The 14,058-nt window shown below is 40.5% G+C and overlaps 1 protein-coding gene across 1 annotated transcript in view; it reads right to left on the bottom strand.

Annotated features, from left to right (window-relative positions):
• Nucleotides 1-7,511: 7,511 nt before the first annotated feature.
• Ifit5 (interferon induced protein with tetratricopeptide repeats 5) overlaps nt 7,512-14,058 on the bottom strand; it is a 7,306-nt gene continuing 759 nt past the window's right edge. Inside the window, exons 2-3 of the mRNA XM_015500104.2 lie at nt 14,033-14,058; nt 7,512-9,689 (exon numbers count right to left, since the gene is read on the bottom strand). Coding sequence (XP_015355590.1) covers nt 8,246-9,689; nt 14,033-14,037 — 1,449 coding nt within the window. The 5' untranslated portion in view covers nt 14,038-14,058 and the 3' untranslated portion in view covers nt 7,512-8,245. The remainder of the gene's footprint in view (nt 9,690-14,032) is intronic.

Raw genomic sequence — 14,058 nt, 5'->3', positions numbered from 1 at the left:
ACCAATTTGCTGCCCTACCAGCAATGTATGAGTGTACCTTTTTCCCTGCATCCTCTCCGACACTTATTTTTTTATACTTTATTTTAGTTATAGTTGGACACAATACCTTTTTTATTTTTATGTGGTGCTGAGGATTGAACTCAGCGCTCCACGCGTGCCAGCAAGTGTACTACCACTGAGCCACAACCCTAGCCCTCTCCAACACTTACTATTGCTTGTATTCTTGAGGAGGGGGCATGGGTAGAATAGAGGAACTTTGGATTGGGCAAAGGGGAGGGAGAGGATGGGTTATGAGGATAGGAAAGATGGTGGAATGAATGGACATTAATACCCTATGTACACGTATGATTGCATGAATGGTACATCTCTACACTGTGTACAACCAGAGAATTGAATGTTGAACTCCCTTTGTGGGCGATGAATTGAAATGCATTCTGCTGTCATACACAACTAAGTCGAACAAAAAAAAAGTGGGGGCTTCACAACCATGGGTTCTTTCTTCTACTCTCTTGTCATGTGAGGAACAGAGAGCCTCTCCTCTGGAGGAGAAGCAGAGACCAGTGTCATTAAGTCTTCCTTGCCTTGATCTTGGACTTCCCAGCCGTCAGAACTGTGAGAAATAAATTTCCGTTCCTTAGAAATCTATCTCAGGTATTCTGTTTTGCAGCACAAAATGGACTCAGACATATATTGGGGGAATAATGGCCAGTGTCTCATTAAGGGGTCCTTCTTCCTGCTCAGGATAATCCAAGCCACCCTAAGACTTACAATTTCGAATAATTAGTAAATAACAAAGCCCAAATACTCAGAAATATTTACAGAAAATGAAGCCCCTGATAGATCTAGTCCACATAGGTTCTGGAACTAGATGAAGAACAAAATGGCTCCTGTGGTTTATTTAAGGGGCTACACCAAAGGCAGGGATAAAGTCTCAAAGGTGGAGTCTTGCTTCCTGATGGTCAGCAGGTTGATTGACATCTTGGCAGGTCACACCCTTCTCAGGTGCTGTGTGTGATCTTTGGCAGAACTTGAGGGGGAAGTTCACCTGCATGCCATTCCCCCATCAATCCCTGAGTGGGGTGCCATGGGAGGTTCCCAGTGCCAGACTTACCCCCTCAGGAGGATACTATGCGCAACAACAGTCCACACACACCCCAGGGACCCCTAGAGACAGATATATTCCCTTACTTCTTTTCCCTCTTTTGTTTTCCAATTCAAATATAATCAAGGTCGGAGAAATTTATGCTTTTTTTTTTTTAATCGCAATCACTAACCTCCAAAGTTGAAAAACAGCAAATGGTGTTTTGACTCTGTAAACATGATTTACCCTACAGCCAGAGCCCTGATTGCATTTCTCTCACTAGGGGTGTCAGTTTGAGCTAAGATCGGATTGAACATGCGAGAAATTTATTAGGAGAAACACCTATAAGTTAAAATGGGCAAGAGCAGAGTGAGACTGGGAAAGCGGCTTAGCCATGATGCAGGCCTGTCCTCAAAGTAGGAGACAGAGAAGGAAAAGAAGTTAGAAGTATCTAAGATAACGGTATAGTTTTAAGGAAAATATGACAAGGCTGAGAGAATCCTGGAGTCCTAGCTGCTTGTCCGAGGAGTCCTGCCTCCCCAACAAAGGGCCTTAGCATCTGTACCACACTGGGAAGCATTGTCAAAAGGTAAATGTAATGACAGATTCAGTGTATTGCAGATGAGACTCTCATTAAATTATAATTTCTCTATTTGAAGAGCTGAGAGGTATTTCTCATGACCACTGCATTAGGGTAAAAACATTATTACCTCTGAACTCTTCAAAGGAGATTGCTCTAATCATCAAGGCCAAATGGATTCCAATTTCTTATAATTCACCAAATATAAAAAAGCATGCTACATATTAATTCATTTGTATGTGTTATGTTCTTTATCCTCCATAGTAAACATTCCACAAAAGAACTATTCTCGCAGAATAGTTCTGTGTTGTAGTTGATGTCATGTAGGCATGGTCACTTCATGGCCAGCTCAACTGTCAACTAAGGTTTAACCTGGTATAATAAATATTACTGATTACAGGTACAAACACTTGTCCATCAGGGAAGAGTGCTACTGACCCAGGAACCAAGAGCAGAAACTACAGCCTATAAATTAGCTGTGAAGTCTTAATAAGTCACATCACCAGTCCAAATCTCAATTTTCATATCCAGAAAATTGGTTGAAGAAGGCATTTCCTTAGGGTGCTCTTGGTTCTAATGTTCCATAGATCTATAATGTTGTTTTTGAATGGTGATAATTTTCATCTAACATCAATCTAGAAACAGTAACTGTGTGGAATGTCTTTTTTAAAAAAATATTTTCCAGTTGTTGATAGACCTTTATTTTATTTATTTGTATGTGGTGCTGAGAATCGAACCCAGTGCCTCACACATGCTAGGCAAGCACACTACCACTGAGCCACAACCCCAGGCCCTCTTTTTTTTAAAAGTGTTTTTTGAAGTAATTTTTTAGTTGTAGATGAACACACAGTATATTTATTTTTATGTAGTGCTGAGGATAGAACCCAGTGCCTTACACATGTGAGGCAAGCACTTTGCCACTGAGCTACAGCCCCAGCCCCCTATATTGTCTTTGAAACTGATTCACATGATCAACTGCTAACACTGGCTCTGCACAGAGGACAGCAAATAACTTCAAGAGCTCCATTAGTTCCATTACTCCTTACTCTGAAGCCATTTTCTGCTGGCTGATTTATCATTTTTTGAAAGGACTTCTCAGTTTTAGTGCTCAAAGAAATATTTTCCAAGAGCACTTTCACAATTTGGACAAATTCTTTTCCTGAAGGGCAACTGCAGCTACTTCCCTGGGCAGGCTGGTCTAATAGGCAAGGAAAAGAACTTGGGCCCACATCAGGGGACTTTATGAGGCTTGACAGGATGAATTTACCTTACTGGAATTTGGACTCAGGGGCTTTGAGTCAATTGGTAAGAGCAGATTTCAGAGGTAGGGCAGTATACTGTGCAATGCAACTCAGAAAACTTTAAGTAGACCTATTGCATACCCAGTGCCATGAAGGATTGAATTACCAAACAAATACTCAAGAGATCAAGGAGTATCTGTAAGCCTGTTAGCTCAGTGACTTTTATTATGTTTGCTTCTCCCATTGTAGATCCTAGTATCTCAGACTTTGCTGCACAAGAGTGTCACCTCAGAAAGTTAAAAATCATGATGCTTGGATCACACCCTATGCCTATTAAGTCATTCCTGGGGGTAGGGAACCCAGACATGAATGTTTCACTTTTTGTTTTTTAGCTTCTCAAGTGATTCCAGTGTGCAGTTTGAGGAGCAATGTTGTACACTCTTCACTATTCAAAATGTAGTCAAAAGAACATCATCATCATCATCATCAGCTTGTTTAAAGTACAGAACCTCAGGCTTCTGTGATACCTACTGACTCAGAATCTGTCTTTTAACAAGACTGTCGCATGATTTGCAAGAACACTAAAGTTTGAGAATTGCTACAGACCATGTTTCCCAAAGATTTGTTCTGTCTATGAGCATAGCTCATCTGCAGATTTCTAAAAACTAGGTAATTGATGAAGCATATCACCTTCTGATTCACTGTCTGAATCCGGCCTGATCAGAGTCTTCTGAATTATGTAGAATGCATTGGAATTACTATGTACTTTAAGGTAGTAAAAAAGCAGCTGTGTAGTCATAAGGCCACAGAAAAAGGTGTTGTGGGAGAAAGGGAGAGTTGACTCTGAAAAATGCAATTTTGTAATGTAAAAGGCTACGGTGCTTAGTGTGGGTGCACACGTTATGAGGGAGTTACTGATCTTTCAGTGGGAAACTGGTAATTTTTTTTTTTTTTTTTAGTTGTCAGTGGACCTTTATATGCGGTGCTGAGAATCGAACCCAGTGCCTCACACATGCTAGGCAAGTGCACTACTACTGAGCTACAACTCCAGCCCCTGGTAATTTTATTTTTTTATAAATGCTTTTTTTTTTTTTTGTACTGGGGATCAAACCCAGGAGCACTTTAACACTGAGTTACATCCCCAGCCCTTTTTACTTTTTGAGACAGGGTCTCACTAAATTGCTTAGGGCCTCACTAAGTTCCTGAGGCTGGCTTCAAACTTGTTATCCTCCTGCCTCAGCCTCCCAAGCTGCTGGGATTATGGGTATGTACCACTGCCCCTGGAAACTCTGATAAATTAAAAAAAAAATAAAAAGAAGATTTCTCAAAGAATTGATGAAGTAGAATTTTGGGAAGGTAATCCTGGGTTAGCTCATTCTATTTCATTATGTGGCTCCAGAGCTGTAAGTCAGGCCTTACTCTGAGGTAAGATCTTCAAGCCTCTGACTCTTCATTGCTGTTTTATCTTATTTGATTCTCTTTCCCTTTTTAATTTTTAATTTGTTTTAATTAGTTATACATGACAGCAGAATGTATTTCAACTCATTGTACACAAATGGAGCACAACTTCTTATTTCTCTGGCTTCACACATGCAGAGTCACACTGTTCATGCAATCATACATGTACAGAGGGTAGTAATGTCTCTCATTCCACCATCCTTCCCATCCCCACACCCCTAGGACCTACCCTGAGGTTCTAATTTAGGTCTGTGGTAGGACCTGGAAATTTTATTTTGGATGCCGGTACTGGGGATAGAACCAAGGGCCTAGTAATGCTAAATATATGCCCTACAACAGCTACCCCTCAGCCCTGGGAAAATCTGATTTTTAAAAAGACTCCAAACAGTGATTCCAATTTAGAGTTAGATTTAGGAACCACTGATACAATGAAAAGTGGACTGAAAATTAGGTCAAATCTGATTTTAAATCCTAGGCCCACCACTCAGTGGCTATGTGATTTTGAGAATGTTACTTAACCTCTCTCAGCTTTGTTCTATTCATTTGCAGTGTTGAGACATTTAAATAAGATTAACATTTAAAAGTGACTAACATAGTAAATGAAAAATGCAAAACATTACCCTATGATGGTATCAGAGTGGGCCTTTTAAATTATAGTACATGTGTTTCTGTGTGTGTTGAGAGAATCATGCACACAAGCTTAACACATGGGTAACTAGGTTTAGTCCCTTCCTTGATGTCCAAGTCTTCCCATGCCCACTTTTATCAACCATTTTTTGTCACCTTGAATTTGGACTCATTTTGTTCAAGGACTGTGGACTTCAAAAAGCTGGTAGATAAGTTGGTGATGGCTTCCCAATTTTATTGCATGTATGTCATAACTTCAGGCACACAGCCATCTTTAGTACTTCAGACTCACATTCACATGCTAAATGCTTCTGGTTGTTTCACCCATTTTTTTAAGTTGTCTGAATCATAGTTGGCAGCCGTTGCTATACTGTAAATATAATTGCTTTTCTTGTCTGACCTTCCAGGAACCAATCAGGAACCAATCTTGATGCACCCTCTATCATGCTTAAGTGGACAGAAATAGGACCTGACTGAGAATACCTGAAATTCCAGCAGAAAGTTTACTGTTAAGGACTTGAGCTTTTTTTGTTTGTTTTCCCTGTGTCAGGGATTGAACCCAGGGCCTTGTGTATGCTAGGCAAGCTCTTTACCACTGAGCTACAATTCTGGCTCTCCTATTTAAGATACTTGTGGGAGAGAGAAGTGTGGAAGAAAGGAAAAGCCTTTTTTTATTTCAATCTACATGTTGTTGGTATTTTGGGCAGCCAATATCAAACACTAATATCTTGGTGAGTTCACTTCTGTATCTTGCAGCATGTTTCTAGAGACGTCAACTTTCCATTCTTGGCTTTCAGGGTCAGCTGTGTGACTTAACTGATAAGTACGATACTTTCCTTGTCCTACAGGACATGATGGCTGATTTAAGGGGAATGTTATCTAAGATTATTCTGTCACACCTGTACTTCCTACATGGTTATAAGAGGAGATATGCTCTTTTCCAATGGAAAGGAACATGAAAGCATGATAGTCATCTTAGGACCACCAATTCAGAATGAAGTCAAGTTAGATAAATAAGGACTTTGAAAGTGGAGAGCAATTATATCTTGGTCACACTTGGATCAAGTCTTGACTGAAAACAAGATTTACTTTTGCTATTGTTTTGAAGCCGTTTAAGTTTGGTTTTCTGGTTTTTGCAATGAACAGTATTTTGTAAACAAGCTTTTTCTGAACAAGTTTTTAGAGCTATGGGGTCATCTGAATTGAAGCCCTGAATGCAACCAAAAGACAAAATATTTTCAAAAACCCAACTCGGATACAGCTCAGGTACAGGATGTGAAAGAGGTACCTTAAAATGGTATGTGTGGGTCAGGCATGGCGCTACACACCTATAACCCCATCTACTCAGTAGGCAGAGGTAGGATGATCACAAGTATGAGTACAGCATATTTAAAGAAGCAGTGGAGGGCTTGCCTAGCATGTGGAAAATCGCTCTTCATAAAGTGGGCTGACTTCTCTAGATTAAGTTCTTTTGATGGAATGAATTAATTAATGTGTCAGGTGGCTTATTTGTGGATGCCATGATTGATAATGTTCATTTTAAGCTTTTACCTATAGGTACAAGTACATGATGCTATTGAATATTTTTCCACTTGGAAACTGTGAGCTGGTTGTTGCATTCAAACACAAACAAAATCAAAAACACTGAGGACTTCCACTCAAGCTGGTCTTTCTTCCCCAGTGTGAGGCAATCCTGCCTATTAATAAAAATTAAAAAAATTTAAAAATCACTCCATCTGTGAAGCTGATTCAGTCAAAGGGTAGGATAGGCAGGGCATTTGTGTCAACTAAGAGAATCACCAGATACCCATCATAAGTACCTATCATAGTTTTGAAGTCGTTTCTCTCCCAACTCCCACCTCCCAACTCCTGAAGGTTGCTGCCTGCATATATACTCTTCATTAGTGCTATTTTCCTGTATATCATTGTGAGCAAGCTGTGATTAATAAAGAACTGGAGTTCTGTGAACTAAAAAAATAAACACATAAGAATTTTAAGAATTACACTGGAAAAATGGAGAATTAAGCATACGGCATACTTTCCCAGTTATGCAGTGGTAGTTATACAACTGGTCTATCACCAAAGGTACACCATTAGAGAAGCCATACTGTAATATCCCAACTTAAGATGTTTTTAATCCCTCTTGGATAAAAGAATTTAGGAAATGACCCCTCAAGTTGAATATTAAAACTGAAAACAAAGCCTAACTATTCCTAAGGATCTACAGGAAAATCCTGAGATACGCTGACAATATGAAAATTTTGGACAAAAGAAAGTTTCACAGAAGTCACTTTGGAATACTAAAACAGTTAAACAAGGCCAGATTGGAAATGGGAGAGCCCCACCCAGTCCAAATCCAACTAATATACTGAAATCTTGGTAGTCTGGGAATATAGGTTAGAGATATCTACTTTATCCATTTGTTTATCAGTTCTCAATTTCTCAGCTGGTCTGCTTCTTATTTCAATGATCTTAACCTAAAAATACTGCAATTTTAATTGGAAAGAATAAGATTAACTCCATCTACATTCAGCATAGGTTTATTTTTCTAGTTAAAAAACACATAAAATGAGCTTAATGATATTCCATTATTCATTTTTTCTCATAATTTCTAGGTCTATACTGAACATTCAGGAAGACAATATTTTCAATTTCTTATAAATCCTCTAAGTTCTGTAGTATTTACAAATTGAGAATATCTTTTTTCTCCTATTATAGTTTCCCCCTTTTATTGAAGTCAACAAACTTTTTACTATTTTTCCAACAAAAAGAATTCTTTAGGTGACTTTCAGGTTGAAAAACATCCTTTTAGACTCAAAACATCTGTTAAGTGAAAGGTTCTGTTTTTTGCAAGCTATATAAGTAAGAGTTTAACACAATTTTGCATTCCTGAAAATATTTTCCTGACTTAGCTATCAAGTTTCTGTAGCATACGCAATATGGGAAATTTCACAAAATTTAATCATAAAATTATTATAAATAGCAGAGAAAAGGGTGTCAAATCATAATGGCCATATCATTAAAAAAAATAACAACAGCTGGACTCTTGCTGTTTCTTAATGAATTATGGAATTGTAATTAAAAAAAGAATTAAAACAGCAAAATTCATCGTAATGAATAGAAAATTTAAGTACAATGTCTAGAACATAGTTAACTCAAAAAATATTGGCTCTATAATGAAGATGGATCAAAACAATCAAAATACAAGAAACCAAAATGGGGGCGGGGAACTTAAACCACATTTCCTAGGGTAAGTATTTAAATGGAAAGTTGAAGCTCACAGAGAGCAGTAAGGAATTCTGCATTTTCAGGATCAATCTTCTGGGCCCTCTTATAGTACTCAGCAGCTTGTCTCTTTTCTCCCTCCAGCTTATAAACAAACCCTAGGGCACTTAAACTCTGCACATCTAAAGCACTGTGACAAAGTCTCTTGGTAGCCAATTTCCTCAGAGCACTTATCAATTTGGTGCGCAAGGATGACCTGTCTTTGACCTTTAAGGCTTCTAAGTAATGGTAGATGGCAATATTTTCTGATTTACAGTGAAATTCCTGAAAGCGGCCATAGTGGTAGTGGATCTGGTGTTTGTGATCATCAGTTATATTCTCCAGATGAAGAGCTTTCTGGAAAATGTCCTCAGCATTGCTATACTGGCCTCCCTCAGCATACATGTTGGCAAGGTCTGTGTAGGCAAATGCAAACATAGAGTCTCGTTCCACAGCTGCTTTGAAATGAAATATAGCGGATGCAATCAACTCTTCGACCTTCAGTTTATCTTTTCCTTTAGGTCTGTTGCGCGTGACCTTCTTGATTTGGATCATTTGTGCCCTGTAGCAAAGCCCCATCTGGTGATGCAGGAAAGAAGAGGTTGGTGTCACCTCCAAAGCCTTTTTTAAAAGTTCAAGAGCTTTGTCCCAGGAATTTTTTCTCCTATAGAATTTAGCTGCATAACGAAGGACATAAGGCTGAGATGATACCTGGTCTAGGATTTCTTCGATATACTTTTCCCCTTCAGCTTCTGCATGAACATCTTGAAGCTTCAGGGCCAGAAAAACCTTAATGTAGCTGTTGTCCGGGTTCAGCATAACAGCCTTCCTCAGAGGTCCCAGAGAAAAGCTCTTTACAGACCCTTCTCTATCAGAATCATCCAGCCGATACACAGTGATGGCATAGCCAATGTTAAATTCAGGATTGTCAGGTTCTACTTTCAGAGCCTTCTCAAAAGCTGCTTTAGCTTTTTGGTAATACTTTCCTCCAAATTTCAAGAGTGCCCACCCTTTCTCACAGTCAATCTCAGGGCGCTCCAACTTGTAGTCAGAAGGACTGGACAATTTCCTGCAGACATTCCCTACCTTGTCTATATACTTCTGAACTTCCTCACGCTGGTCCATGTGGTAAGACACCCAGGCATAGTTTCCCCAAGTGACCAGACTTCGTACATCTTTTTCATTTGAGTGTTCTCTCTGGATTATTTCTTCTGCTTGTTTCAAACACTCTAGGGCATCATTATTTTGACCTTTTAGATGTTTCACATAGGCCAGTAAATTATAAAGAACAAGTCTGGATTTTGTGGTAAGAAATTCAAGCTGTTGCCCAATTGTATCTTCTACATCAAACAGATCAATATCTTCCTTAAGTAAATTCCATGTAAAGTGACAGTCCAACTCTAACAGAATGGCTTTCAAGGAGTCCTTAGGAATTTCACTGTAAAAGATAAAATCTTTTTTATTTTTTGAAAAAATAAAGGGAATAATTTCTAAACCTTACCTACTGTTCTTTACATACCAACCAATTTTATCTTATTTGATCTCATAACTAAAGCACTAGGATCTCATAACTTTCTTCTGGTTTCCTTGATTTATAGTTCTATCCCAGAAATATTTCATTTAAATTTTATTTTTCAGTGCTGGGGATTTAAACCCAGGGCCTTACACATGCTAGACAAGCACTCTAACCTTGATCTACATTCCTAGTCTTGGAAAGAGATTTTAAAGTAGGGAAATGGCAGCCTTTGGTCTAGGTTTTTAAAAATTCCTGTCTACTCTGTAAACAAAGAACAATAGGGGGTCAAGACAAAAAGACAGGGAAGCTATGTATTCATTAGAATATTTAGTGAAAGCCTATTATATGCAGGGTGCTATTATAAGTGTTGAGGATACAGAAGTGAACAAAATAAAATCATGACCTGATGCCACTTTCTAATGGGAGGGGGGTGTAACATAAAGACAAAACAATAAATGAAAATAAAGACTGAGATGATGATCATTACTAAGATAAGAAGTAAAGCTGGAGGGGTTGGGGTTGTGGCGAGGTAGAGCACTCGCCTACCATGCGTGAAGCACTGGGTTCTATCCTCAGCACCACATAAAAATAAAATAAAGATATTGTGTCCACCTATAGCTAAAAAATAGATATTTAAAAAAGAAAGAAAGCTGGAAAGGAAACAGGAGGTTGGTAAGGACTCTGCAAGACAGTTTAAAGTCAGATGGCCAGAGCAAATCTCCCTGACAGATATGAGGGAGGGTTGAAGAAATCCAAAAAGAGACAGTACAGACTTACTCTAGAGTTGCAGTAGAGGGTTTCTGAGGAGTGGATAGTCCTGTTTTGATCTTTCAGATGGATTGGGTATGGGAAAGGCCAGCAGGGAAAGAGGGAATCAAGGATGACTCCCCTACTTTGACTTCAAAAACTGAGTGAATGAATCTGAAGGACTGTTGGAAAATGTAAATTTTGAATATTTACTAGACAGTCAAGTGAAAATGTCAAATATGAAGTTAGATAGTAGAAATGAATACAATTCTGGAGATGTGGAGGGGTGAAATTAGTAAGAGATATAAAATGTTCATCTAGGTCTTGTGGTTTTGAAGTTCATCTGAATTAGCAAACAGATGAACTTCAAAAACACAAGACCTAGATGAGATTACCTATGGAGTGAGCACAGATAGAAAAGAAGTTCACCGACTAAGCTGTGAGATACTCCAGGACCAGCAATTAGAAGCATCTGGAAAGGAGGCCAAGAAATACTACTCAGTGAGGAAAGTAAGAAAACCAAAAAACATGGTGTAATGGAAGCTGAAGGAAGAAAGTATTTATTTCAAGGAAGAGAGATGAATATCCAATGTGTAAAATGATTCACAGAGGTGAAGAAAACAAAGACAGAAAACAGATTATTGTTTTGTCAGGAAATCTATGGGGATCTTGATAAAAGCATTTAATACAATGGTAAGGATGAAAACATTACTGGGATGGTTCCAGGGCATAATGAGAGGTGGAAATAAGAATATGGGGGGGGGTACAGACCACTGTTTCCAGGAATTCTTATTATGATGGGAGTAAAGAAGTGCAACCTCAGGTGGAGGGATATATATATATTTTCCTAGTTTAAATCACAACTATCTAACCTTTGGGATGGGCAAAGACCTGTTATGCCTGCTTGCACTCTTGGCCCCCTATGATCCATTCTCCAAATCAGCACCAATAAACTTTTGAAAAGGCAGAAAACTAAATTATGTTTCTTCTGCTTAAATAAGCCCAATTTTTAATCTCCCTGAATCTAAGGGCTTCCCTTAGATATTAATATAGCCCTTGCAATGTTCTACAAGCCCCTAAAGGAGCTGGCCTTATCCATCTGTCCAACCTACTTCCCAACTTCTCCCCCCTTTTCACTTTTTTTTAGGTGAATTGAATTCTTCCAGTCTTGGGCACAGAAGTTTCAGGGCTTTATCACCTATTGTTCTTATTACACCTGATATGTTCTGCTTCCAAATCTTCACATGACCAGCTTTTCTGTAACTCAGCACAAATATTTCCTACCCAAGAGGCTGCCTGTGACAGAGCTATCTAAAAATTTCCCCTTCCAATTTAGTTCACTCTCTATTCTACTGTTTTATTTTCCTTATACCTCTTATCAGTTTTGAATTATGTTATTTACTCACTTATCTGCTGTTTGTCTATTTCTTCCATTAAAATATAAATCCCTTGAGAGTAAGTACTTTTGTGTTGTTTTATTTTTTTCACCTCTGTGTATACCAGGCACATAACAGAAGCTCAATAAATATTTGTTGAATGAATGAATCCACTTATATACTGTCAGCTCCTAGTGTGTCCAGCACAAGTTTAGCATAAAAAGCACCTAAAGTTCAAATGAGGGAATTCTTGCCAGTTCCACCCTTCCAAATGATGGCTCCAAACTCCTCCCATTTCAGTGGTCTCTGTCCCACTTGTTTTATATCCTTGCTTGCTGTCTAGCTCTATGTTTGGGTTTGAGAATAGATCTTGGACTACTGCATTTGATCCAGAGATTCAGACTGGGAAACCTGTGAAGACTGCACCTTGGTAATTATTCCTTCTCTGGTGTAATTACACTAAAAGTATGACAAGATGCACCATGTCCTTACAGCCCAACCAAATTCATGACAATGTGGCCTTACTAGTCTTCTGCCCATCATAGAGTCAAATAAACACTTGCCTTTGTTCATAAGATCTCAATCAGCCCGTCCAAGGAAGAAATATTAGGAATACAGCTGTGAGATCTCAAAAGGGACACTGAGACACTAAAGTGCTTTGCTCAGATGGTGAGGAACTGATGCTCAATTGGACATCATGAGAAGTTCTACTGTTTAAACTTCATCTGGTTAATTTTGTGGGTGTGGAGTATCCGGGCATTGAACTCAGGGGCACTTGACCACTGAGCCACATCCCAACCCTATTTTGTATTTTATTTAAAGACAGGGTCTTTCTGAGTTGCTTAGCAGCTCGCTTTTTGCTGAGGCTAGCTTTGAACTCTTGATCCTCTGGGATTGCAGGCGTGTGCCACCCTCTGGTTAATTTTTTAACTTTGATTCTGGAAAACTGGTAGAGAGGCTATGAGAGCTGATAAACCAATTTTGTCTTTGGGAGACAGACCACAGTGGGGCCAAACCCTCTTCCAGTCCATCCCGCACAAAATGCAATGCATCTCATTTTCCTAGTTGTTTCTTTCTTTTTAATATTTATTTTTAATTACAGGTGGACACAGATCTTTATTTATGTGGTGCTGAGGATCGAACCCAGTGCCTCACGCCTCACGCATGGTAGGTGAGCCCTCTATCACTGAGCCACAACCCCATCCCTTCCTGGTTGTTTCTTCAAGCCCTTTTCTGATTACCTATTTCCTTTCTTACAAATGTTAGAAGTGAGGCACTTAAACTTGTTTTTCTAACTTGTTATAACGACAATAATGATAGTGACACTTAACATTTATTGTGCAACTATTATGTGCTAAGCAATTAACCCTTCCCACAGACCCCAGAGCTGGATGCCACTAATTTTTATAAAAAAACAAACCTGTAGCGCTTTAGACAACGGATTGGATGGAACACGAAAAATCCGTCCGTGGTACGAGGATAGCGCCAAGAAAGGGTAGCATTCAAGAGCCGGATAACGGAAAGGCAAATGGTAGTGGAAGCAAACGTGACGCCTGGAGGCTGGGGCGAAACCGCGAGTGCCACGCGGGGGGCACGAGCTGGAAGGCGGCCTGGGAAGGTGACCAGCGCCACGCAGCCGCCGCCTCGCACGGCCCCGGGGGCTTCCCGGGAAGGAAAGGAGGGCTCTGCGGGCGCTGACGAGCTGGGGCGACGGCCGCCGGCGCTGCACCGCCTCAACTGCGGCGGCTGAGAACAGCGCGGCGAGGAAACCGGCCTCGGGGGGCGTCTCCTGGCCACCCTCCGCGACGGTCCCGACCGCAGACCCTGGCCAGGGACGGGCTCCTGGGGGCCGTCGCCCTGCCCTCCGCCCTGCCCGTGCCGCTTTCAGAGCCCGCGGGAGGAGGTCGGGACTCCCGGGCAGCGTCCTTTTTGCCATCTCCGCGGCCCTCCGGACTTCGGACGCCGCCTGCCGGGACGGGACTCCGGGGAGCGTCCCAAACACAGACGCCCGGCAGCCCCGCGCGGGGGGCGCGTCCCCTGGAAGGGCCGCAGCGCTGCCCTGGGAACGAACACGAGAGCGACAACGGTTTCAAACAAAGGCGGACGCAGCACTTGAGAGAAGCTAGGCGGGGAAGCCCTTACCTCATGGCGGCGGGGCTCTGCGGGCC

This window comes from Marmota marmota, unplaced genomic scaffold (assembly GCF_001458135.2).
Source record: "Marmota marmota marmota unplaced genomic scaffold, marMar, whole genome shotgun sequence".
Classification (NCBI taxonomy): domain Eukaryota; kingdom Metazoa; phylum Chordata; class Mammalia; order Rodentia; family Sciuridae; genus Marmota; species Marmota marmota.
This window is presented reverse-complemented; position numbering and strand designations above follow the sequence as displayed.